The sequence below is a fragment of the Callospermophilus lateralis genome, chromosome 15 (assembly GCF_048772815.1).
Source record: "Callospermophilus lateralis isolate mCalLat2 chromosome 15, mCalLat2.hap1, whole genome shotgun sequence".
NCBI classification, from domain to species: domain Eukaryota; kingdom Metazoa; phylum Chordata; class Mammalia; order Rodentia; family Sciuridae; genus Callospermophilus; species Callospermophilus lateralis.
This window is the reverse complement of record NC_135319.1, coordinates 47,787,798-47,814,593: the sequence shown is the minus strand read 5'-3', so window position 1 is coordinate 47,814,593 and position 26,796 is coordinate 47,787,798. Positions and strand designations below refer to the sequence as shown.

General features: G+C 38.7%; 1 protein-coding gene across 1 annotated transcript in view; it reads right to left on the bottom strand.

The window, feature by feature from the left end:
* Lrmda (leucine rich melanocyte differentiation associated) overlaps window positions 1-26,796 on the bottom strand; it is a 1,009,241-nt gene that overhangs the window by 166,885 nt on the left and 815,560 nt on the right. Inside the window, exon 6 of the mRNA XM_076834909.1 lies at window positions 22,577-22,670. Coding sequence (XP_076691024.1) covers window positions 22,577-22,670 — 94 coding nt within the window. The remainder of the gene's footprint in view (window positions 1-22,576; window positions 22,671-26,796) is intronic.

The window sequence follows — 26,796 nt, the reverse complement described above, 5'->3', positions numbered from 1 at the left end:
GGGGTAGGGTCAAGTTAGAGGAAGTAGCTCACTGTAACATGTCCTTGAAGAAGAAATATTGTTTTAATTCCTAGAATCACATATATTCATATTCTCTTTCCCTCTCAATCTCTGTGTGTGTGTGTGTGTGTGTGTGTGTGTGTGTGTGTGAGTGTGTGTCTTGGCTGCCCTGAGGTGAGTAGGTTTGCTCTGCCACCTGCTCCCCACCATTATAGTCTGTTGACTGCAAGCCCACAGGGTGAGGCCAAGTAACCACAAATTGAAAACTCTGAAACCATGAGTCAAAATAAATCCTTCCTCCTTAAATTGTTATTCTCAGGTATTTTGCCACAGCCACGGAAGGCTGACTAACACACTCTTGAATGCCATTCAACATAAAATGGCACCTTCCACAAAGGTAATCTGGATAAAAACCGAGGAGTCATTTCAAGTTCTTCCCTCCCATCACCAAGAACAATCAATCCATGATACAACACAAGTATTTATCCTTCTCGACACTTCTCTGTGAAGTCCTCTTATGTAGACCACTGCCATCTCCTTGTTCACTCTTTTTTTTTTTTTTTTGGTACTTGAGATGGAGACCAGGGACAATAAACCACTGAGCCACATCCCCAGCCCTTTTTAAAAATATTTTACTTAGAGACAAGTGTTGAGAGCCACAGCCAAAAGGGCCCCAGCAAATTTCCAGCTGCCAGCAAACTTCCAGCTGCCAGCTGATGATTGGCTCACAGAAGCCCCAGCAAACTTCTAGCTGCCAGATGATTGGCTCCTCTGCAGTGATGCTCACTGGGCTGTCTCCCCACTCTTTCAGACCACGGAGCTGTTCATTGGGGGACTTTTTTTTTGGCTCCGCCCATGCGACCCAGCCAATCAGCCTCAAGAGCAGGAGGAGGGGGGGCGTTGAGAGGCTTGTGGGAAGCTGGTGGTGGCAGTTGGGCTCTGAGGGAATTCCTGAAGAGTTCCTGTGGTGTGGCGTGTGTTCTAAATAAAGCTCATTTCTGCTTGACAAGTGGCTCCTGAATTGTGCCCAGCCAGACTGCAGCAGACAAGAGTCTCACTGAGTTGCTTAGTGCCTCACTAAGTTGCTGAGGCTGGCTCTGAACTCTCAATCCTCCTGCCTCAGCCTCCAGAGCCACTTCATTGTTCACATCTTATGTGGACTTAACCCTCCAACTAAGGACCAAAACGTATTTGCCCAATTTTCCCAAACAAATGCTATTTCACAGCACTTATTTAAATTTCTGTCCACTATCTCTTCCTAAACTCTTAAGTTCCTTGAGAGTAGAGGCCTCTGCCATGGCTGCACATAGTACAGTACCTTACACAGCAAATACTCAATAATAACTTAGCCTCCTGAAGGCTTCTCAGTCCCTCTCAGAAACTACTGAGAGTTTGATGAGGCAAGACAGTTGACAGTTGCAACTGCCATCTGACTAGTCAGGAGGGCTTAGAAATAATCCCTACTCTCCTAAAGCTCATGACCAGTAGGACTAGGAGAAAGAGACTCTTGTTAATATTGCTTAATGCGGTGCTCCTTGAATTTCTGTGTGCAGAAGTATCACCAAAAGAGCTTATTAAAAATAACAGATGCCCCAGGCCCACTGAATCAGAATGCCTAGAAATAGATGCTTAAGCACTTTCACTTTCTAGATGTTCTATAGGAGAATCTTACTAAGATTTGAGAAGCACATATTTAATGATAGCTTTTTGAATACAACTTCCCAGTTCTACCCCACCCTGCCACACTATCCCTATAGACAGCCAACACTGCACAGCACCCCACCCCACCCCACCACCCTTTTCTTGGGTACCAGATATTCCTTAAGTCTGTGTGCCCTCCTCCAGTGGCCAAGAAGCCTGATTTGGGGAGATAACTGTATCCCTCACTCAGAGCTGCATTTTGATTGCCAGTCTCTGTTTTTCATTGAACTGGTAGCATTCCTGGCTAATGATGGGGCTGATCCCCTACACCAAGCATCTTTACTGCTTGGAATAACTCAATCAAGAATCTCCTGCCATATCTTAGTATCATTCCCTCATATGCATCATACATTTTAATTCTTGCCTTGGGGAAGCAAACTACAAACATTTGTACAATGCATATATTATCAGAATTCTTGTTTTAATTTTTACTGCCCTCTTCATTTTCAACATATTACAGATCATCTAATATGTAAAAAAAAAAAAAAAAGTTAATAGAAGGATGAGACCAATGACAATACCAACAAAATGCTGTTAGTATTTATTAGAGATTTTTCTTATTAGACTTAATTTTTTCCTAAATTGCATGTGACCCATTATCATTTTGCTTGGTGGATAATATAACAAAACACAATTACCAGTCCATTTTATTCAAAGAGAACATCTAATGTTCTTTGGGTTTTATAACACCAAGCATAGCACAAATTTAAGGAATTTTTCCAGTGTTGCACTCAGTGATTTTTAGGGGTCTATTTTCCCCAGAGGCATGTAAGTACTAAAATTGCATTGGATTGCGTTTTGCTCTCAGCAGGTGAGAAAGTGCATAGTCAATGGGTTATTTGCCATTCTTTATTTCCATTTTATGCAGTCACAAGGAAGTATCTCTCAGGTGGTTGTTGAAGTTTACTAGACACTCAGGAGCCATCTTGTGCTTTCTCTAAATGGCATTTATAATCTATAACCAACGGGGTCGTCTCTGAAGTCATTGGTATAGCACACCTACAGTCCGCTCAAGTTAATTCTCTGAGACCTTCTGCGATGAGATTCCAGCATGGGAAGAAACTACACCATGTACCTAAACAGCATATTAGGACTACAAACAGTTCAAGGTTTTATGTAGATGCTGTTAAAGACAGAAAATTTGGAATCAGTATATAGGGGATAAAGGGCTTCAAAATATTCGATCCATTCATAAAGAGCCATTAATAAAAGGGCTATGCAAAAATCACACTAGTGATTTTGCTACATTTATTTATCTGTAATAAAAGCACCAAATTCTGTCAATGCAGTATTGCTTTGCTTCCTTCCCACTGGATATCTCCAATTAAGTATCATTTCCATGCTTCATTATTACTCTGATAACTGACACTCTGAACAGGATTCCAAAGACACTGAGATATGAATACTTCCCTGAATCATCAAGAAACAAATTAAAACATTTTTACTGTAGTTATACTGTTATGTGTTTAATGGCAGCAAGCCCATGCAGCAGAGGAAAGAACACAACATTTGGTGTTAGAGAGACCTGCCTTTGACCCCCAGGGAGGACACTTATTAGCACTGGGACCTCAGTGAACTACATAATATCTCTCTAAGCTTCAATTTCCTCATATATAAAATGGGGATAATATCCACCTTTAGGAGATGTTTCCAGGACTAAATGAAATCATAAACATATGTAAAATACCAGCACAGTGCCTGACTCTACAGAATCATTTAATAAATAGTAACTCTTAGTAATGCTGATGTCTTCTTTCCCAGGCTCTGTAAATCAGTAAGTCTTGCAATATGGGCAGGACCTCTTTGGTTTTTCTCTATATCTCTTTATTTGCCAGAATAGCTGATTCATGTGAATACCCTCAACAGTGACAGAGTACAGAAGGTTCCCTGTGGGCTGCACATTGGAAAATTTAAGTTTGAAGAAAGAATTTCTCAATCACTTGGCCTTGGGGAAACAAACTTGCAAAGTCTCCACAATAGTTACAAATCACCCTCTTTGGGTCTTCTTATGATGAGGAGTATAAAATAAGCATATTTTTATGAAAATTCAAATTACCGCACGAGTGAAGTTCTTTTTTAACTCTTTCCCACTCTGATTCAGTTCTCCTCCTAGAAGTAACTGTCATCAGGGATTTTGTGACCACCCTTCTGAAACTGTTCCTGAACATTTATAGACACAAGCATGCATGTAATTTCATATTCTTAAATACACAAATGTGTGTGTAATCTTGTACACTTAAATGCACAAATTCTAAAACAGGTTATGCTCTTTTGCACCTAAATTGGTTTTTGCTCAGAAATCTTGGATATCTTTTGAGTTAGTATGTTATTTTCTTTAACTTTTTTTTTTTTTTTGGTTGCTACATAATGTTGAATATCAGCAATTTACCATTCTTTAATCATTTCTTTCCTGATCTATATTTTTATGTATACTTTTATTACCACAAAACACTGCAATGAAGATTATTCTACACAATTCCCTTTCAACATATATAATTGCTGGTTGAAGGCTATATAAATTTTATTTAAGTCTTTTAAATTCAATTTGTTTATTTTTGAATATAGTCCAAAACTTAAAAGCAAATAGAGGTGTACAGTGAACAGTCTTTCTTTCCCCTGGATTTTCTACTGCCTAGTTCTCCCCATTCATAGGGAGTCATTTATTATCATGCATCTTTCAGAGTTCTTTTATAAATTCTTATCATTCCACCCTTTCAAGCATAAATGGCAGTATATTATATATGTCACTCAAGACCTTGATTTATTCCCTAAAGAATACATATTGCATAGCTTCTCAGTTTACTCTTTACATAAAGATAACAATATTTCAGAGATTTGACATACCATAATTTGTTTAACCATTTCTCAGTTGATATTGTTTTCTTTCTAATGTTTAGCTAGTATATCTACTCTAGAATAAATACTAACTTATATACATATTATTTGAAGACAAACAAGTATTTCTAGGAGTTCAGTTTGATCTATTTTTATATTAGGCTGTTGGTCACTTCATTATAGATTCCTAGGAAATCTTCATATGTTAGAAAGACAGACTCTGCCGTAAGTTCACTACTCAATCTTTTGACTTTTCTTAATTGGTTTTATTTTTCTCTCTAAAATGTTTTATAAGATTTTTTTGTTTTTAAATAGTAGTTTTAGTAAATTCAAATGTGTCAATGTTTCATTTTTACATCAGGGATTCTGAATTCTGAGGTTTAATATATTTTCTTTTTAGTGATTTAATGGTTTTTTTTTCCTACTTCAAATTGTAATCAATTTGGAACCCATCAGAGTTCTTTTATAAATTCTTATCCATTTACGATTTTATAAAAGTAAAGTATGAAGTATGGCCTCCAAATCTTTTTCCAAAAAGCTACCCATTTGCCTCAAGAACATATATTGAATATTCCATTGTTTCCTATGATACCATCTTATTCCAACATGCTACTGAGTTTAGTCCTGGACTTTCTATTCTACTCTACTCTACTTGTCTGGTGGTTTTTGTGCCAGTACCACATTGGTGTGATTATTGAAACTTTATAGTATACTTGATATTCTGTTGGGCTAATTTTCTCCTCATTATAATTCTTTTTAAGACTAGTTTTTATTTTGGCTTATTTCCCATAGAAACTTAAGATTCCTTTTTTATACTTCACAAAGGAAAAAATCTTTGCTTGTTATGTATTCTCACAATGGATTTATAAATTAACAAAAGGTAATTGATTTACAACTGAGTTTTCCTATAGAAGAATATGGTATGTCTGTTCAGTGGTCAAGCATTCTAGAAGATTTGAAGGTCTGCTTCATGAAGATAATGTATGTTTTTGTTAAAGTATGTTTACAATATTCATAACTTATTACCTTTTATGTAGCTTTTATAAATGTGATATTTCATTCAAGATACTTTCTAATTGGTTTCTATTTTAATATAAAAAGCCTAGTGATTTCTACATAGTAACTTTGGTACCTTACTTTCTCACTGAATTCTTTTGTTTTTCAATCCTTCTCTTAAATTCCCAGGGATTAAATAAAATCATTTGTTAATAGTTTTATCATATTCTTTCCATTTCACAACTGTAATTTCTCTCTCTTATTTGATCACATTCATATTCATTTCCAATGAAACATTAAATAGTAGTGATGATAACAGGTATCTTGTTTTATCCTTACTTTCATAAGAATTTTTCTAATTTTGATGTTGGTATTAAACTGAGATTGATGTATTTTATTGTATTAAGAAAGTATATGGGGCTGGGGATGTGGCTCAAGCGGTAGCACGCTCGCCTGGCATGCGTGCGGCCCAGGTTCGATCCTCAGTACCACGTACAAACAAAGATGTTGTGTCTGCTGAAAACTAAAAACAATAAATATTAAAAAAATTCTCTCTCTCTCTCTCTCTCTCTCTCTCTCTCTCTCTCTCTCTCTCTTATACATCTTAGCAGTGTGCTATGTCACACGCCTATAATCCCAGTAGCTTGGAAGGCTGAGGAAGAAGGATCCCAAGTTCAAAGCCAGCCTCAGAAAAAGCAAGATGCTAAGCAACTCAGTGAGACCCTGTCTCTAAATAAAATACAAAACACCGCCTGGGGATGTGATTCAGTGTTCAAGTGCCTCTGAGTTCAATCCCTGGTAACTGTCCCCAACCCCCGCCAAAAGAAAGTATTCATCTTTGTTGAATGATTTTTTTTAAAAATAAAGAGTGGATTATTGAGCCAGACCTGACGGTCATGCCTATAATTTCACCAATTCAGGAAGCTGAGAAAGGAGGATCACAAGTTCAAGGACAGACTCAGCAACTTTGTGAGACTCTAAGCAACTTAGCAAGACCCTGTCTCAAAATAAATTAAAAGGGTTGGGGTAGCTCAGTGGTAAAGTGCCCCTGGGTTCAATCCCTAATACCAAAGAAAAAGAAGAAGAATGGTTATTGAATTTCTCATCAAAGCCTTCTCAGCATCTATGGAATTACATCTATGGAATTTGTATGCCAATACCACATTGCTTTAATTACTAAAGCTTCATAATATATTTGATTTTCAGTATGACTATTTATCCTTGGTATAATTATTTTGCAGAGTATTCTAGTTATTATTTTTGCTTAATTTCCATATAAGCTTTTAATTCATGTTTCCTGGTTAAAAATAAATAAGTAAATAAATAAATAAAACCTTTGGGTTATTTTTGTTTTTGTTGATGCTATTCTCATTTGTTGCTTATTTTTAAAACTATATGTACTTGAAGATATCTGTTTTCCTTGGAATGGTTTCATTATTGTATTTCTCCAGCTGGTCTACAGTTTGGGCTTTGAAGTTATCTTTGACTTAAGATTCAAGAGTAGTAGAATATTAGAAAATACTGAAAGGAAGGGTATTTTACAATCTGATTTTGTCATTTCTGGTTTTATTACACTGTGACCTGAGAGGTTTTGTTTTACCTCTACCTAATACAATTTTTCAAAATTTTGTTTGTGACCAAATTTGTGGACACTGCATTTGCCAAAAATAGGTAAGCAGTATTTCTTGTCCTGCAGGCTTTTCCAGGATCTTGTCACTCTGCATCAAATGGCAGACTGTTTTCCCTTCCCTTGAACCTGGGAGAGACTTTTGTGACTACCTCGTATGACTTCAGAGACACAGATCATAAAAGATGATGTGACTTCTACCTGATCTTCCTCCCTCTTGGGATTCTTGCTCTGCTCTTGGAACTCTGCCACTACTCAATAAGGTAGCCCAATGTAGCCTCGAAGGAAGCCAAGGAAGAAGTCTACATGGAGAAGCGTAAGAGGGGCCCCTGGCCAGCAGCCATCATCAGCCACTAAGTATGTGGTCATGAGTCTTCAGAGGATTCTAGCTCCCAGACTTCAGGTCTTCCTGAAGTGACAGACACAATAACGCAGAAGTCAGTCATTCTTACTTACCACTCTTGGAATTCCTGACCCACAGAATCTAACATAATACCTGAATATCTTAATATGACCATTCGAGTTTCTTCCCATAAAATTTGGGAGTAACTTATTACACAACCAGTGTAACTGGAATAACAATGAGTTTTTATACATACTTGAAAAGAAGTATATCTGGTGTTGTTAGGGAATCAGTATAGAGGTTGACATGCTTTACTTAAATCAACCCCCAAAATTTTGCTATTTAGGTCTCTGTAGGCTGATTTTTGCCCCTTCTTGATCTGCCAGTACACGAGAGGTAAAGAAGAATCTCCTACAACCTGTATGCTCTTCTATTTCTCCCTTTGGAGACTATGATTTCTCCCATGACTACTGTTTTTTTACTTTATTACATGGATATTCATAGCTGTTATGTCTAATATGAATTTCACCCTTCAGTTTATAAAGTGCCCTTCTCCGTCTCATGAAATGCTCTTCTGCTCACATTTAACCTTTTAACGTATAGACTGTAGCTGGGTTCATTGGTACACATCCGTAATTCCAGCAGCTTGGAAGACTGAGGCAGGAGGATCATGAGTTCAAAGCCAGCCTCAGCCAAAGTGAGGTGCTAAGCAACTCAGTGAGATTCTGCTTTAAATAAAATACATAGTATTGCTGAGGATGTGGCTCAGTGGTTGTGTGCCCCTGAGTTCAATCTCCGGTACCACCCAAAAACAGAGAGAAGAGAGAGTCCCTGCTTTATTTGTTTGTATTCATCCATTCTTTCATTTGAACTTTTCTGAGTCAATTGGTTTGTTTCTTTAGTTCCACACAAAGAATTGGGCTTTGCCTGATGACACAATCTGAAAATCTTTTCAAGAGGTGAACTAACTGTAGAAGCATACGCATAAGAGTACAACAGTGTCCTTTCGTTCTCTCCTAGTTAGTTATTCATGATGGTGGTAGGGGAGGGTTGTTGTTTTCTGGTCATATCATTTGTGACAGTGAAATGGCTTATCTTAGTCACAACAGTGGTATTGAGATAATCAGGAGGGCTGAGATGGTTCCAGCATCTGGTTCCTAAACTAAAACCCAAACTCAATGTAAACAGCAAAGCTGAGCTTCAGCTGAACCAGCCAGGATCCACCAATTACCCTCTGCCTAAGGACTTCCAACTTAACCAATCTAAAAATGTCTTTGTCATGTTTCTGCAAGCACCTTCTAAAGTATTTCCCCTTATAAGTTCTCAGTGGATCCCTGAACCACTTGTGGTTTAGGGCTTCACAATTTATGAATTAGTATCTGTGTAAATAAACTCTTAAACATTTTAATGTACCTAAGTTTAATTTTCAACAATGGTCTCTGTGTTCTGGCCCTTGACACTATTCTGACTTCATCAACCACTCTCCCTAAATTACTTACCCCAGCCTCTTGGTGTACTTCATGTGTGCCAGGATGCTGTCACCTCAGGGCCTCGTACTTGATCCTTCCTCTGCCAGGACCTGTCTCTCATGTAGTTTTAGGGTGTCATCTTTCACTGAAGGATAGCCCAGACACTAGCCATTTTGTCTCTGACTACATTTTGCCTCTGCCTCCTTTTTTATCTACCCTCCCCTTCTGAGCTTCCCTGAGTCTCTCTTTCCTACAATTACCTTGCATTTCAGGGACAATGGTTCTGGTGGATAAAATCTTTATGTCAAGCGTCCAAAATGATCCCTAAGCAATGCTGAGTCTCAGAAAACAGATGGCTCCATGATGAGACCACCTCACCACCAAGCAGAAGCAGTTACCCCATGACAGGAACTGAGACTGTTCCCTTTAAATGGGACCAATCATCTTGTGATAGGCATGAGATCCTCCCTCAAGCAATGGTGACTTCCCTGGAGCTCTGCCGAACAGGTCCCAAGATAATGATCATCAAGACCACCACTTGACCAAAATGACCTGCTCTGCCCGTTTTGCAGCCTCCACCTATGCAGACGCCCAACATGGCCTTCATTCCCCTTTTCTATAAAACCTCAAAGTTTCTGTTATTCTTTCAAAGACAGATCTGAGGTCAATAGACTTTTTGTTCCTTCCCATGTATCCGTGCTCATTAAAGATCTTTTCCTACTCTTCATCCCTGCTCATCTCTCTGATTGGCATATTGGGAGGGTGACCAAGCCTAGTCCATCAGGACCCTAAATCTGGAGCCTTCACTCTAAAACCCCAGTAATATCACCTCCTTCAGGCCATTACTCCAACACTACATCTCAGGGGTGCCTTTTCTAGCTATCAAATCTCAAATTACCAACATACAGCTGCTCACATCCCTGGCCTGCTTTCATTTTCTTCTTAGTACTTATCTCCATCACATTCTGGGATGATTTTGTTTTTATCTTAAGGTTTTGATTCTCTCACTAGGAGGTAAGCTCTTTGAAGAGAGAAATGTTCCCTGTATGGGTGGAAAGGTGTGATATCCTCACTCATCTTAAGGGTCACACCTAACACTTGTAGAAAGTTAACAAGAGAAAAGCATAATAAATGAATGAAATGAAAGTTTTATGCAACAGGAAAGCAATCAGAATGAAGCACAGAGGAACATTTCTATTTTTATGCATAGATCCAAGGAAGAATGGACAGGCATGAAGAAACGTGATTGGACAAAAATGATGTGGCCTAATGCCATGGGGTGAAGAGGAGAAACCCAGTGAGACCTGTTTGGACTTTTTTTTTTTTTTTTTTTGGTATTGGAGATTGAACCAGGGGGTGCTATACCATTGAGCCACATTTATTTATTTATTTATTTATTTTTTGAGACAGGGCCTGGCTAAGTTGTTGAGGCTGGTTTTGAACTTGTAATCTTCCTGCCTCAGCCTCCTGAGCCACTGGGATTACAGGCATGTGCCATGGCACCCAGCTCCTGTTTAGATTTTTCTTGGCCTCTCTCTCCCTGGATCTTAGATCTACTATCATAAACTGTAGATCAGAGAATTCGCTTTTGCTCTTATACAGAAGGGCAGAGGAAGGTTAGAGTAATGCTTTCAGGCTTCGTGGCTGGCTTAGAAACTAGAGATTCTAATTGCAATGACTCACTTTGGGGAAGAGGAATTCTAGTTTCTATGGCTTGTGTTGGATGCAGTGGACTGGGGCTGGGAACTAAAGGGAGTAGGAGACAGGTGGACAGAAAGTCAGACAGAACTTGATTCTGAGGCTGCTTCTCAGGCCTTCTAATACCCTATAGTTAAAGTACTCAGTAGCCAAAGTGCCACACTTGGAAGTATCATTTTCTAAGCCCCAACACTGCTTTATGCATGCTCTATCCCTAATGTTTTAAACAAGGCTTAACACAGTGTTATGCTCACTCAGTGCTTATCTCCTGGACAAAATGGTAAATTCCTAGGGATTTGGAATAAAAGGAGGTTGTGGACAGTTTTCATACCACTATCTCAGTCCCCACTGTGCTATAGAATTGCCCAGATAAGCCACATTCATTGTCCTACCCAACTTATTCTCCAGGGGACCCTGATCATTTCATTTAAACACGGCATGAAGTAAAAATTCCAAAGAGATTCCAAGGGAGCAGAGAGGAAAACATCAGAGGAGAAAGCTCTCTCTTAAGAAAATTTGTGGAGGTGGATGATTGCATGGTTTTCCTTAATCAAAAACAAAAAGGGATTGCATCTTATCCTCTTGGATTCTCCTTGATTTGGGAGAAACTGATGAGCTACAGCAAGATAAATAAAGGAATAAAGAGCTAATCCACAAGGGAGAAGACTGTTTTATTGCTCTTGCACAGATGTCCCTCCTAACAACACTGGATTTTTTTTTCCTTTGGGGGGGAGGGTGGGAAGAGAGGTGGGGGGAGTAGCAATTTAAATAGGGACCTCCTCTGGGCAGTCTGTGTTTGGAAATTAGCATTGCATTATTTTCCTGGCTCCCCACCTCCTTTGTCCTTTAGTTGAGAAACATTTGCCCAGGAACAGCACACAGAGTTTGTATTAGCATCCGGAGGACAGAACTTTGACCCCATAGACTAAGGAAGCTACAAATGGAAAATTCCAAGTTGCTGTACTCTTTTATTTTCATGCTAATGCTTCTGCTGAGAGTATTTAAGGAAACAGATGCACAGGAATAATAAAGAGCTGAGGACTAAGAACTCCTCTGGCAACACTAGAGGGATCTTACCTCTCTCTGAGCTTGCAGAAGTCCGGAAGGGTCAAAGTGAAATCCTGGTTTCATTTTACGAAAAAGCTGTGCTGGCCTTAACATAAGAGAACTCCTGATCAAATCCAGTCAGGGTTTGAAAGTTGTCTAAGTTTCATTTCACTTCCTTCAGGCTACCTCAAAGACAGATGAGCATGTCCTTCAGGAAAGGGCTTTGGGGAATGTTGATTTCCCAGCCTCCCCTGCCAATCCACACCTGTGTTCAACAATACTGAACCTAACCTAAACAGCCTCACTACATTTTCAAACCCCGCCCACTTCCCTTGTATTCTGTGCAATAAGAAACAATTTCTTTCTCTGTCCTTAGGATAACCTCATCCTAGGTATAAATCCACAAGTGGCAGATGCAACAGAGAACCACACTTGCAAAGTCAGAACACTCGATATTCTTCTCTTAATATGTAAAGAAAACTTGTATTTCACCTCACTCTGGACATGCCTTGCAGAGGAAAAGCTAATCAGAAATGTAGATCAATCATCTCTAATTCTTGTTTTGAGGTTACCTTTCCCCAGTGCCCACCTAGATTATGACCTGAAATTAGACAAGAACTCCACTTGATCTCTCCAGTTGTTTTCCAACCAATTCTCACTTTTATCCAAGGCTGCCTTCAAATTCCCTCTTTATTCACATTGTCTGTTAAACGACTACTACAGGAGGCTCATGTTTTGGACTAAGATCCTGCACCATGTCACAAAAGACCAGACTAAAAATAAAAACATAGCCCCTCACACTAAAAGTCCACCAAAATGTTGTCATGGTCCCAGAAATCAGGAGAGATAATAGCCAAATTTCCTGAACAGGTGGGTCTCAATCACCAGGATAATGAAGTTCCCTCTGCTTTCATCCTTACAAAAAAAAAAAAAAGTAAACCAAAATAAACTGCATTAACCTATCAATGGTCTTTCTATTTTTTCTGTCCTCACCTTACAAGGAAAATAACTATGAAACAATTAGTTACTTTCAGTCTTTTATTCTGCCTTCTTCAGTCCTCTCTGTCTATACAACCAAACTCTTCTGCTCAGCTCCGTGGAGCACTTATTCTATTTTACTAGATGAAGCGTTGACCAATTTTAGAATTGCAAATAAAGCCCATGAAGGTCTTTTAACTAAACAGGTCGCAGTGACCCATGCGGATGCTCCTACATTTAGCCTGGCCTCTGCTTTCTTTGTGTAGGCCCTTGTCTCCAATTTGACTGTAGGATTCTTGAAGGCAGAGCCTCCAACTTCTCTTGCATCTCCGGCATCTCTTGGATCATGCTTCCACATGTTACCAACTCCCATGAAAAGCAAGGTTGCCTGATTGATCTAAGAAGCAGAAACAGGCCCCTGCCGTGACCTGAAGCATATGGAATTCTGAGTAAGGGAAATGAAAAGTCCAAAAATCCCAATACCACACCCTTTATACAATAAACACATCCCAACAAATCCAAGGTTATTGGAAAGGCAACAGCACTCTCCCTCTACCAGCCCCAACCAAAAAATTTCATTAGAATGGATTAAAAAAAAATAGGGCAGTAAATATTAATGGCCAAGAGGGGGGAGCTGGAGGACAGCAGGCTGCATGGAGCAGGTGTTCACCTCCCTCGATTTCAATCCATTTGCAGCCAACAACGTCATCGTTTGGCCTTCTTGAGCTCACCGACAGGCCATTTTTCATGATTTTACCATTTCTGGCCAAATGCAAACTTTTTAATTAAATGTACCACATGATTCCAGATGTTTGTTTATTTGTTCCAAAAAAAAGGTTGTAAAATCACTACATGAGGAAAAACCTGGGGCAGGGGGTAAAGTTTTCTCCAAGAGACAGGAAACAACATGCACTGCAAGAACTGGGGCTGGGAAGTTCCTATTGGTTAGAGCTGTCTCTGGGCAGACAATCTAGATCCAAAGCATCGGCTTCCAGTAGCTTTCCTTCCAGAAGCTCAAGACTGAGGAATAAAACACCCTGGGCGCTTACTAGTTTTTAAGAAGAATGAAGCTCATCTTGAAGCCAAAGACCAGAATGAGAACAAATTTTTGTGGCTGCTTTGTCTGCTTATTATATGTTTCTTCCTGTGGTCACAAACTCCATTGAATTAACTCTACTGCTCTTCAATTTAACAGGCCAGATCACAGCTTACGCATGAGAGGCCAGGGAGAATCCTGCAATGGGGGAGCAGCCACCAGAGGGGGAACAGCACAGAGACCACAGCCACCCACACACCCTGCTGGCTTCTGTGCAACTTTCTGGTTCCTTTTCTCTCTACCCCAAAATATAATCAGTCATTTGGTCTATTGCATTTGCTACAGAAGATTTCTCAGACACCTTCCCTTTTTCTCTGTACCCCAGCCAGGAAGCCACTCTAGGAGCTGAAGCCTGGATTTTGTCAACATTATCCTCTCTGATCCTGGGTTCTACTTTCTGATTTCAAAAGCCAACATCAGAGAGACTTTGAATAATGTAGGATGAAAAAGTGAGTTGAGTACTGTGCATTTTCTCTATTGCCTGAGCCCCAGGGAGCAAAACCATCAGCAACCTCACATGACAATGTCACAGTGGCCCCTTTATGTGGCCCCAACTCCAGCTCCAGTGGCAATATTCTGGCCCCCGCCTTCTACCCCATCAGTTACCGAGTTGTTTCTTAAGTCACCATTGCTAGAAACCTGCTCATTGGAGGTATCACAGTCTATGGGTTCATAGCCTGGTTGTGAAGAAATCTAAATTAGAATTAGAACAAACTTCCTTCAGTACTATCCTGGGGTAGACTGTTGGAGTTCAGGTTTTTCATCTGTCCAATTTTTCCTATGTACTGTCTGCAGATTAATAATCCTATAGCAAAATTTTAAATTATATATAGGCCCCTCGCCTGTTTGGGGCCTGCCACAGTATGAAAGCACCTTGCATAAGAAAATTTATTGATGACTTTTTCAAAACTATGATCCTTTCTCATCAGTTTTGTTTAGCCTTCCTTCTGGGATGCATCTTCTCCATTTCTGTTTTGGGGAACCCCCTTCTTTGGCCCTCTAGCTACTCTTGCCCTGTATGTTCTTCAAAGATCAACACTCACATCTTCTAAACAACCAATCCTGGTTCTTTCCACCTTCAAAGATCCCCATCTTTCCTAGACATTTACAGCACTTATGTTTTTTAACAAGAAATATAACTCTTAATTATATAATATCTTGTTTAATTGGCATTAGTTCCAGTTTTGGGTCTTCTCAATGAAATCATATATTGCTGGGCGACAGGGATGATACCATTTTTTAAATTCTCTACAAATCCTAACGTACATGGCATGTGCAGTAGACACTAAACAAAGACATGAAGGGACAACCCCGAAACAACTGCACTCATAGGAATCCACATAATTTCAGGAGTCATATTTCACCATATCCCCATGAATGACCTTAAAAAAAACTGACACATTTCGAGTCCTTCACCCTGTAAATTCTAGGGCTCTTTTTTTTTTTTTTTTTTTTTTTTAAGATGGAGCACATTTTTACCTCCATTTTCTACAGGATGGTCTTTTGAGGGAAAGGTTATCTTTCTGACTTCTCATTTTATAATACTATAGTTTGCTACTGTTAAGGGGCTGGGGGGAGAACTGGAATCCCTTTTCTCTCTCCTTGCTTGGCTTCTGGGACAAAAGAACAAAATGGGTAGCCCCTCCTGTATCTATGAACATATCACAGTTCTGCCCAAAGAATAGGGGAAAAAAAAAAAAAGTCCCAGAGACTGCAAATGAAAAATCATCCTTGGAGAAAAAGGATAGGAAATGGACCCCTATGGATTTCAGATGCTTAAAGGAGGTTGCTTAAAGTTCCTGGCTGAAGTCCATGCCAGTCTTGGTAATAGTCTAGCAGATTCATCCATCTTCAGATTCCACTTGGCTTGCTCTTCCATCACTGCCGCCCTCCCAGGCAGCGAGCGCACACATGCACATCTATCTATATACATGCGGAAGTTTTAATCTACACTGCCCTCCATTCCAATCCACCCAGCCCAGCTCCGTGCGCAGTGAAGCTATTGACCCTGCAAAATAGCAAGGAGATGAATTTGATGACCCAGACTAGAGTTTTTAAACCATTTCAGCAAACTCTAGAATCAAAGGAAAGCACAATTTATTCAGCACTTAGTAAAGTCCTTTTACTTGGGAACGGAACACACACACTGCAAATAGACTTCCCACTGCCACGCAGATAAAATAAACCTGTCAACCACTCCTGTCAAATCACTAGTCACCTCGATTAAATAAAGGAAACTAGCATCTCTCAGCATCTGAGAATTCCACCAAGATTATAAGCCCATAAAAGCATTATGAAGGGAAGAAAACTGAAGTAATGGGTTCCATTGAACATGTCATCAGAGGAAATCATTTTACATAATTAGAAAGTGCTAATAATAGTTCTGCATAGGAAACCAAAACACCCTTCCCCTGTGCAGCCAGGGCAAAGCTGTGGCAAGTCTGAAGGAGCCGCCCGGTCAAAGCCAGGACTCTATCTGACAGGACAAGTCGCTACCCCTCCCGAAGGTGTCCTTGTGGCAGAGGTCTGCCTTTCCTCTTTCCCTGTTTTGTTGTTATTTATCAATTTTCGGTTTCCTTTCCATGGTGGGGGAGGGGGGAGTTGGATCATGGTTCAATCATAATTTTATGAAACTTCAAAAAAACAGTGCCTTTTTTTTTGCCTAAGGATTGAACTCAAGTCCTCACACATGCTCAATGTCACTGCCAGTGTTTTGAAAATTCATCTGATGTTTAGTTACTTGAAAGACAAACTGAAATATTCCAACGGCAGAGGAAATATATAAACAGGTTACCTTAAAGTCTGATCTTAGGTGAGATCTACCTGGCAAAGTCAACAGAACCATCAGATGGTTTATTATGCTGTTTTTAGATGGTCAACAAGAACCAATGGGCAGTAGGCAGAAAGACTCCTGGGAGCTGATTTATTAAGCTAGCCTGAATACTTGCATCTATTTTTATTAAGGCTTTACTACTGGCCTGTATAGATTCTGTTTATAATGATCAAGGTACTTAGCTTTCACATTCCTTGTGGGTTGACATGGAAAGATGGTAGCAATAGAAAAAAATAAGCAGCTTTGGCTGATACAGACAGATTGCCTTCAAACCCCAGAAGCCCCACACAAAATGTTGGTGAACAGTTTAGTCCTCAAGCAGCCCCCTTTTGAACCCTCCTGGAAATACTCTGGCCTGTTGGCATGATGATTTCCTGGCCAACATCACCCCATCCCAAACATCTTTGTTCACGTGCCACGTCTCCAAAGCATCCATTTAATTTTCCTCTTACTCATTTCAGTTGGACTGATTTAATCAGTTGAAGCGGAAACACTGTATTCCTGGTTTCTATAAAAATGTATTTTATGATATCTCAGTCTAAAATGTTTTTAAAAGATAAAAATGAAAAACGCCCACAGTTTTTCTTTTTTCTTTATTTTTTTTTTTTTCTTTTTGGATGGCACACGTTAAGCTGCTTCATGGAGATATACAGAAAAATCAATTGCTAAGCATAAAATGCAACTTGCATTAAGGAAACTGCAAATGATAACTAATTATGATAAGTTTCTGTATAAATTATTCTGTGGCAGTTCCAGCAATCAATTTCAAACACAAATAGACCAAGCTGCTGGTTGGAGAAGATGAACATCCAACAACTATGTCAATAAAAATAAGGGCAAGATTGCCAATGCTGATCAGAGTAGGATAGTTATCATCTCCAAGAAGGTTTTCACAGCAGATTTCCTCTTCATTTTGTGTTTGCTTTCTTTTGTACATAGAAAGTCCAACACTTAATATGGCAAACGAATCATGGCACATCTTTAAGACCATATAAGCATCAAAAAAAGTAATCCAGGGATATTCACGAGGCTTGGAATCAATTTTCAAAATGTGTATGCAGAAAAACTGAAATGGGATCTTCAGTGTGGTAACTGTTGGTGAGGTGGGGTTATGGTAGGTGTACTAGCAGGTTGTTTGTTAGAACATCACCACCATTCTTCTCCAAGGTCTTTCTGAAGCCCAGAGGAGGAACTAGAAACTATAAGGATTCCCTAGTTAGAGTCCTACAAAAAGAGGCCCTGGGGAAGGATTTAGAAATCTGGATACAAGGAAGGGGCAGGGCAATGTGTGGACAGTTGCAGTGTGTAAAGTCATTTCCAAGTGACCCCTGGAGAGTAAACCCCTGGCACAGATGCTTCAGATGGAGAAAGTCAGTGGGAGATTCCCAGGTGCTTGCTGAGTGCCTGTGAAACTTTCTAGCAAGCTCTTGAGAATCACTGACCTGGATACTGGTGAGGATGCCCCACCTCTGGGCAGCCTTAGTACAGTCTTTAGAAATTCACCCCTAGCAATAGACATTTCCAAGTTTTGCCTCTCCAAGTAGTTTTTTTTTTTCCCCCTTACTCCAGCACAATGCCACAGTTATCCCCACCTGCCTTGATTCATATATCCTGTGTGATGAATGTCAGGGGTGACCTAGGAATCAAGGACACAGACTTGAATTTATTTTAGCCCCTTGTCTCTATTGCTGAGTGGCTCTGATGACGCCCAGTAGTTCTTGGTGTACTCTTCTATTCAGTGGAAACATAGTATTTGCCCTTCGTATTTTTAAGGGCATCTTAAGAATGATATGATCTAATCTCTAAATAAAAATGTTTCCTCCAAAGACACAATGATCCATAAATGTGAATTCTACTTGCAACAGTTAAACAGAGTGGCAGTGCCTGGCATGCTAGGGCTATCTCCTGTCTACATAACATATTTATGTGAAGAAGACATTTCTCCAACAAATATGTCAGTATTCTTTACAGCATGACATCCACTGAGGATATTATATATAGATTGCCACTAGGTTACAACAGAACTGACACAACCCCATGTCTTCCACCATCCAAAGAAGATGCTCAAGCCTAGACCAGCGTTCCCAGAGAGATTTCAGGTAAACCATTCTAAATCCATGTGTGCAACATCAGCTACAGCTTTATGAGAGTCCAGCCCCTTCTTCAAAAGCATCCATGGCTTTATCCTATTTTATACCACAAAAACACCAAAGTTAAAAAAAAACTACAACATTATAATAATCATCTACTTGGAAATTATGCTTTGTGGTTATCTGTTCTATGGAAATGAATCAGTAGAAATGACTCCCATCCTTGCTAATTTGAGTTTCTGAAAGCAACAGAGTTGTCAACTAAAGTATAAGAGGCTGGCTCTTCCATTTATTGTGCCCACCCTTAAAGAAGATGGGGCTCTTTTTTACACACAAGTTGCCTCACAGAGGTATCTAAGATTCAGACTCTTCTGCTGGGTTTCTAAGACTGAATTTTTTTTTACTGAACAAACATTGTGTTAATCCCCTATCTGTTACCATAAAAAATAGCCGAGAAAAACAAGTTCTAAAGAGAAAAGGTATATTTTAGCTGATAGTTGTGATAATTTTAGCCCATAGTTGAGCTGACTTGTTGCTTTGGGGACTGTGATGAGACAGCATGTCATGGTAGGAGCACATGGCAGAGAAAGCTCCAATCTCATGACCAGAAGTGAAACAGAAGAAGAGGAGAGGCTAGGGTTCCAATACCCCTTCAAGGGCATGTTCCCAATGATTTGAAGACCTCCCAGAAGACCTTACCTTTTAAAGATTCCACCAGGTCCCATGGCACGGATTAAGAACTAGGCCTTTAACATATCCGTCTTTGGAGAGCCCTTATCCCAACCATAGAAAAAATATATATTGAGCTCTGAGTAAATAGCAGACCCTATGTCATACAATGCAGATACAGCTGTGAGCAAACAGAATCTTCTCCATTACTCTTAAAAGCTTATAGTTTATCTAGGAAAACTGTCCCTGGATAAGAAAGACTGCTGTAATGTTCATGTATAATGTAGGATCAGAAGAGTCTTCCTTGGAGCTGTGATATCTAAACTGACACCTCAACAATGATGGGAAGAAAAGTTAGACTTAGTACTGCTTCTCAGGGGCTTTCACCTATGAGGAGTTTAGACATACAAACCTGAATCCTATCCTGTAAAGCGGAATGCGAACAATTGCTTCAAGGAGGTAGAAACAAATATTATAAGTAATCTCAAGAAGGAGAAAAACCAATAAAGCTCAGATCAGGAAAAGTTTCATGTAGGAACCAGAAAGTGCTGCACATGACTGTGCCTATGATGTATGGAGTGTCTGTAAGATACAAATGGAAAAAACTGAGCCTCCTGCTTGCTGATCATTATTCTAGGCCTGGTCTTCTTTTGCATTTGAATCTACAGTCCTTAAGACATGAATCTTGGGCCTATCATATTCGACATTGGAAGTTACATCAAAGGACAAGGGAAAATGCCATGTGTATAGAAAAATAGCAATTTGCACATGAACTACAGTTTTGTAGTTGTTGGTGCGGAAGGAAAAGAGATTGGGAACTAGGTGAATCAAAAATTATTTTCAAATAGAAGTTCCAGTTGGGATTTTATAGATCTAGTTTCACACATCAAGGAGGACTTAACCTGGGGGATTGATGCAATTAGCCTCCACACTGTGAAAGACCCTCTCTGCCTAAGTGTTTGTAGGATGTCAACAAGGTAGGAATGAATGGCACCCAAATAGTTGGCTAATTTGTATAGTCAGTAATTTAAAATAGTTTCCTTAAATATAAAAAACAACCTGGCATTAAGTAGTTTTTCACTGTGATTGCCAAAAAAAAAAAAAAAAAATTACTGGCTTTCCTCATTTGTTGGTGTTTGATTCATGCCAAGATGAAATGTACTAGAGAGATGAGTCCAACCATCAACCAGACTCAGTGAATTTCTTTGGTGCTCTCTTCACCAGGCAACCGGTGTGTTAAATATAGAGAGATATTCCTCAGTACCACAGAGATGTCTGCTGTTGACTTCCTTTAAGTAATATTTTTACATTTTTTCCCATTGATATTGGGCTCTGATGACATCTGAGAGCATCGATTCACATTCTAATTACTTCAAGAGGTATTTTTTCATTATATGAGTTTTACTCAAAATACCTTCAAAACTATGGTCTTCTATTCTGTTTCTTTGAGGCTCAGATTTCTCATATTACTAATAAAATGACAGATGATGCTTGTCCTATTCCTAATGATTATCATTCATCTGATCACATGTTTCATTGTGAAATCTCAATTTCATGCCAGATACACTTTTGCAAGGGGGCTTGAGGTCTCAGACTTCAGTTCCCACGAAAGTTCCTATACAAGTTCCTATATAGGTAATGGAGTAAAATTACCTTTAACCACCTACAAGAAACTAGTGAATAAACTTAAGAGGATAAAATGCTGATTGGAGAGTTAATTTATTACTTATTCTCCATAATATTATTTGCTTGGAGGAATTCCCACATAGCAGTCTGTACAGGAATATAAGACTTTCCTAAGGATATTCAGTGAGAAAGAACAACAATGCTCCTCAGAATGCAGCACATTAGGAGCTGCTTCTCACACTTGACTTTGAGCAAAAGTGATTTGCACAAAACTGTCACATAATAAAGCGAATCACAACTGAACTGTAACTGAACCAAAGTATATGTAAATATAGAGAAGTTTTACCAATGCTCAGACCCCAAACAGTCCACGCCTGGAATCCTAAAATATTCTCTTCATCTTTCTGGTAGTTTTTCAATGGAATATCAACATCACAGTGCAGAGGGCCCATGAGACATCTCTAGGGCTAGATCCACCACTTTCTAAGCATCCCCACAGCCTATTCTCCTATCCACCCATGCACTGTAGCTAGGATGACAAAGTTGGGACAGTCCTTATTCAGTGTCCCATTCTGTAGAAGGGAATTTCCTGCCTGAGGAAACAACATTTAAAGTCTGTGCTGCTCTCAATCTAAGCTTCTTCTTACTTACCCTCAGGAGACAGATTCATTATTAGGAAACACAGCTCTAATCATTACCAGGATAAAATGAAGTAATTGAGTTACATTGCATGGTCTCATCTTACCCTTACCATTCCCAGCTTAGGCAATGACACAGTCTTTGGCCCAAACTGCCAGTTTAGGGATAAGGCATTTGCAAATGATATTCTAAGTCAGTATTCTGTCTGCTTTTGAAACCTAAGACTCTACCGATGGCAATATGAATATGGCTTTGGAAGAACTGGGTATACCAAATTAATGTTTTGGGCATTAGAGAATTCAGTAAAAACTACACATAGATTCTCACCATTATTTTTTAAATATATGTATATATTTTTAGGTGTCGATGGGTATATTTATTTATTTATTTATATGTGGTCCTGAGAATCGAACCCAGTGCCTCACCCATGCCAGGCTACAACCACTGGCTACAACCCCAGCCTGGATTCTCTCCATTATTTTTACCAGGTAAATTTAAAAATTTAAATTCCTTTGGGCTATAACAGAGAATTTATCTATTTTGAAATTATAGATTTCAACTATTGAATTAGCAAACAATGAATTTTTTTTTATTTTTTTACAAATATTAATGAATTTCCCAATTTCCCTCTTTTGCTAGTGCTGGAAGTAATGATCTCCTCGGTAATTTTTAAACACTATAATCTCTTTATGTGAAGTAAAAAAAAAAATCACAGAATTATACTGTGGATATTTATATGTCTCCCCAGTAGACCGCTACTAAATTCTGGTAAATATGGTTTAAAATCATTCATTTTGACAGATATGGTTTTCCCATCAAGGACTTGAAAAGCACTGTGATCCTCGTGAAGTGCCAAGAGCCCAGAGCACCTCAAGGCCAAGTGTCCCCTCCCCACAACTTCTGAGAGCCATAAAAAATTGAGGTCCCACCTCTGTGACTGGTGAGTTCTCTGGAAGCAGAAGGCAGGGGTGTGTAGTGGTGCATCTCAGGAGAGGCAGAGGCAGCAAGATCCCCACTGGAAGTCTGCATGATAAGAATAAGTGTCAATAGGAAGCAGCATCCAATGCGAAATCCGCTGTTAACCAGACATGTCCCTTGGGATCTGAGTTTATCCACAGAGACTCTTCTTAGGAAGCAAGAGTGGTCTTTGTTGACATAAAATTCCGGTAAGTATAGGGTAGGGTACAAAGCTTGGAGGGTCTCAGCACCTGTGAAATGACACCATGACAAGAGGCTGGTTTCTTTGTTGGGATGAACTGAAAGGAGGAAGAGGAGGAAAAGGAGAGGCTGAAGGGAGGAAATGGTAGACTTAGATCTTTTCATCACAGGTCTTCTCCCAGTAATTCCCACAAAGCAAGTGCAGTTGGTGAGCAGATTTCTATGGAAACCAGTGCAGAGGCTAAGTTTGTCCCCAGGGTGGACGAGGAAAAGCAGGGCTGGTATACATGGCCCCGTGGCATGGAGGCAGAGGAAGTGGAAGATATAAAACTCTGCAGCATGAAATCACCATAGGGAAGGACATAAATTGTTACAGGCTGTGCAACTTGGCTTCTGGCTAAGTTTAATGACAGCACTGAGAAATCCATCTGAGACCTGGGTTTGGGATACGGGTTCAGCATAACCTATCCAAAATGCTTTGGACTAGAATATTTTGGATTTCTGATTTTTAAAAATATTTTTGAATATTTGTATATACACAATGAGATATGTTGGCAATGAGATCCAAGTCAGAATACAAAATTCATTTATGTTTCCTATATACCCTATGCACACATTGAAGATAATTTTATACAACATTTTAAATATGCCTACATTTTGACGGCGACTTATCACCGGAGGTCAGGTGTGGAATTTTCCACTTGCGATGTCATGTCAGTACTAAAAAAAAGTTTTGGATTTGGGAATGTGTTTGATTTTGAATTTGGGGGGTAGGGATGTTCAACTTATATAATAGTTATCAACAAAATATTGTTATTCTAAAGCCTAAAAGAAAATGACCTGAAGTGCATCTTGGATGATGCTTTGTATTGTATATAATAGCTCCTTGACCATAGAACTGATATAGTATGGTCCTGACTATTAACTCTCTCCCTTCTGAACGTCACATCCTTGTGGGTTCAAGTATGAAGACAGTTAGCTGTGGGATTGGCTGTCATACATTTCAGATGACCAGTGTGTCACCTTCAGAATATAGCTGCCTATAACAACCAACAACCATTGCAACTCTTAACTGAGATTTCTAAATCAAATGCAACTTTTTTTTCTTAATATCCAAAAAAGAACATCTGCTAGGATCAAAATCCTAAGCTTACAACCTTTCCAAGCTCCATGAAAAAGTAAATTTCATTAATGCTCTCTTTTTCTTTCCGGAATAGGAAATGCATTCTATGGGATATATTTGCCCTGCTAGAAGCAGGTCTTTTCTCCAAAGAGATTACCTACATTATGGGAATCAAAAGTAAGTAGGAGATTATACCTACTTGCTAGAAAAATCCTTTAAACTTCATTTCTGACATTTGAGATGTTTGATTAAGCAGCTTTCGGTAGAGACTTATAGAAAGAGTTCTGAATGGAGTGAAACCAGAAGCTATGTCCCTGGGTAGGAACAGCTTTAGGCTACATTTCTTCACACCAGCTCAAAGAAAATATAAGACAAATATATGGTGTTTAAAGCTTGATACAAAGGTGTTGGATCCAGAAAGGCAAAAGCTCAGTTACCAACAATAATGTTTTAAAAAGTGCATAAGGTTTGTTATATACTACATCACTAGACATTTAGGATGTTGCAAGAATGTGAAAGAGTCAGAAATGGGATTAAAATTAAAGTTAAAATGTAATCACCATTTGTCTCTTTGGGATTCCACATCTTCTGTAATTGCAACATGATTAATGAAGTACAATGACATGCTCTAAATACTACGGTACTTATTTAATGCCTGGGGCAGGATATACCGGGTCCTGAAACGGAGACCATCCCTACCTAGATATACATACTTCCTCTATAACAGGCTCTAACTTTTTGTCCATATTCTACCTCATTATTGAAAGGAAAAAAAATCCTAATATCCAAAATAAATTTTAAGTTGCTCTTTTATGGTATTCTTTAATACTTTTAATCTGTATGTGGGCTGTTGACAACTTGATGACAGCTTTTCCTAAAATTAGTGGAGGAAATCCTACCTCTAAATAAATACCTTGGACTGTGCAAAACATTATAATTCTGTGACCAAGAGGAAAACAAAAAAGAGCTATTTAGTTTTATTTCCAATTGCCAACAGGTCAGAAATGGTGTGGCTTGGGTTGTGTGGTCATCATTCTAAGCCCAGCACTTAATTCCTCTTCGGCTTAGTGTCCATTTATAAGCTCAAGTCATGGAAAAGAATTCAGGAAAAGAATAATTCTGCAAGCGATGCTTTCTGGTGGAACTTTCATAACTCAGTGTTTAGAAAAACAACTACAAATCAGTTCCAACCACCACCTCTTTGACCTGGCTTTTATCAAAATGAATCCTATTCACTCATTTCAATAGTGATGTTCACACTGGTTTTCTGAATCTTATGCTTAGAAGCATGATTCAAAAAGGCAAAATTATCATATGAAAGAAGTGGACAAGAACGTGTCTTAAATTTGCACACTGTCTGCCAAAGCATAAAGAGTTGACTTTGCAACCGAAGCAGTATACCCACAGTATACTGAGTTTGAGATAATAAAAGCATAGGTAGAAAAATGGACATGATGTTTTCTTTTACCTGGACTAAGAAGAGATGCCTAAAATGGGAATAAGAAAATTTGGGCAGCTCTGAATCTTCAGGACTATAAAGGTTCTCAAATCTTTGAATCCTTGCCAATTTTCCTAACTGCCTATTGGCAGGGATTTGTATTTTTACATTTTACTTTTATCTCCTGTTAGAAGATATTTGCCACATCTACAATAAAATACCAGTATCCAGGATACATAAAGAATGTCCCTAAGCCAATAAAAATAGGGAAAAAAATGGACAAAGGAAATGTCAGGGATTTCAAAGAAGAGAAAACCTGAACAGATAATAAACATAGAATTTGATCAAATTTGCCAGCACTAAAGGCAATGAGAATTAAAACAGGATACAGTTTTTCCACTGATCCTATTGGCCAAGTTTTAAGTCCCATAATAACAAGTGCTAGTGAGAATGAAAGAAAATGAAACTGTCCCTCTCATCCCTTGCCAGTAGGAATGTACCCTGGTTCACTACTTTGGAGGGTAGTTTAGCTGCATCTAATAAAACTGAAAATTGGTGCACTGATTCCACTTAACATAACTATGGAAAATTTCACACAGGTCTGCAAGTTTATAATGTTTACTGAAGCATCATTGGTAACAGGGAAAAAAAGTAGAAATAACTTAAATGTCAATAAGGAAAAAGGATAGATAAAATGTTGTATATTCATATGGCAGAATAATATTTACCACTTAAGAGCAATAACTTGATATATCTATATTGAAATATATAATCTCATTTTGAAGAGGTCTAAAATTTATAAAGAGTAAAAATGTAAAATTTATAAAGAGTAAAAAAAGCATCAGTCATTATTTGTCAAGTATATCTTACATAATTTTAAGTTTCCAAATGATAAATTCAGTATAATATTATTTATGTAAATATGAAGTTCTTTGATTTTGTACATGTATGAAAACATCCCAAAATTATAAAACATAGACACTAAATTCATGTAAATGATTGGGCAGGGTAACAGGACTGGGGCTAATGGGATGTAGAGGAGTTTCATTTCTATATATGATGGTTTCTGGTTTTATTCATTTAAAGAATATTCTTGAAACAATTACATCAAAATGTTAGAAACTACAAATTTGATATGGTAGCTACGTATGTTCATTTAAAAAAAAAAAAACTCTATTTAAAGTTTCTCATTTAATTTAACAGCATGAGGAGAAGTGTCTCTTTGTATTAAGATGACATTACTACTTCCCCAGGTAGCAGACACCATTACCTAGATGACCTTCATCTAGATCTTCCACAGCAAGATTTTCTCATCTTTCTTGAGTTTTGTTCACAACGTGCCCATTGCTTTAGCTTATACTTCTGTGCTCATAATTTTTAATCTTCCCTATGTTTTCAAAATTCCTTGAAATATGAAATTTGAAAACACA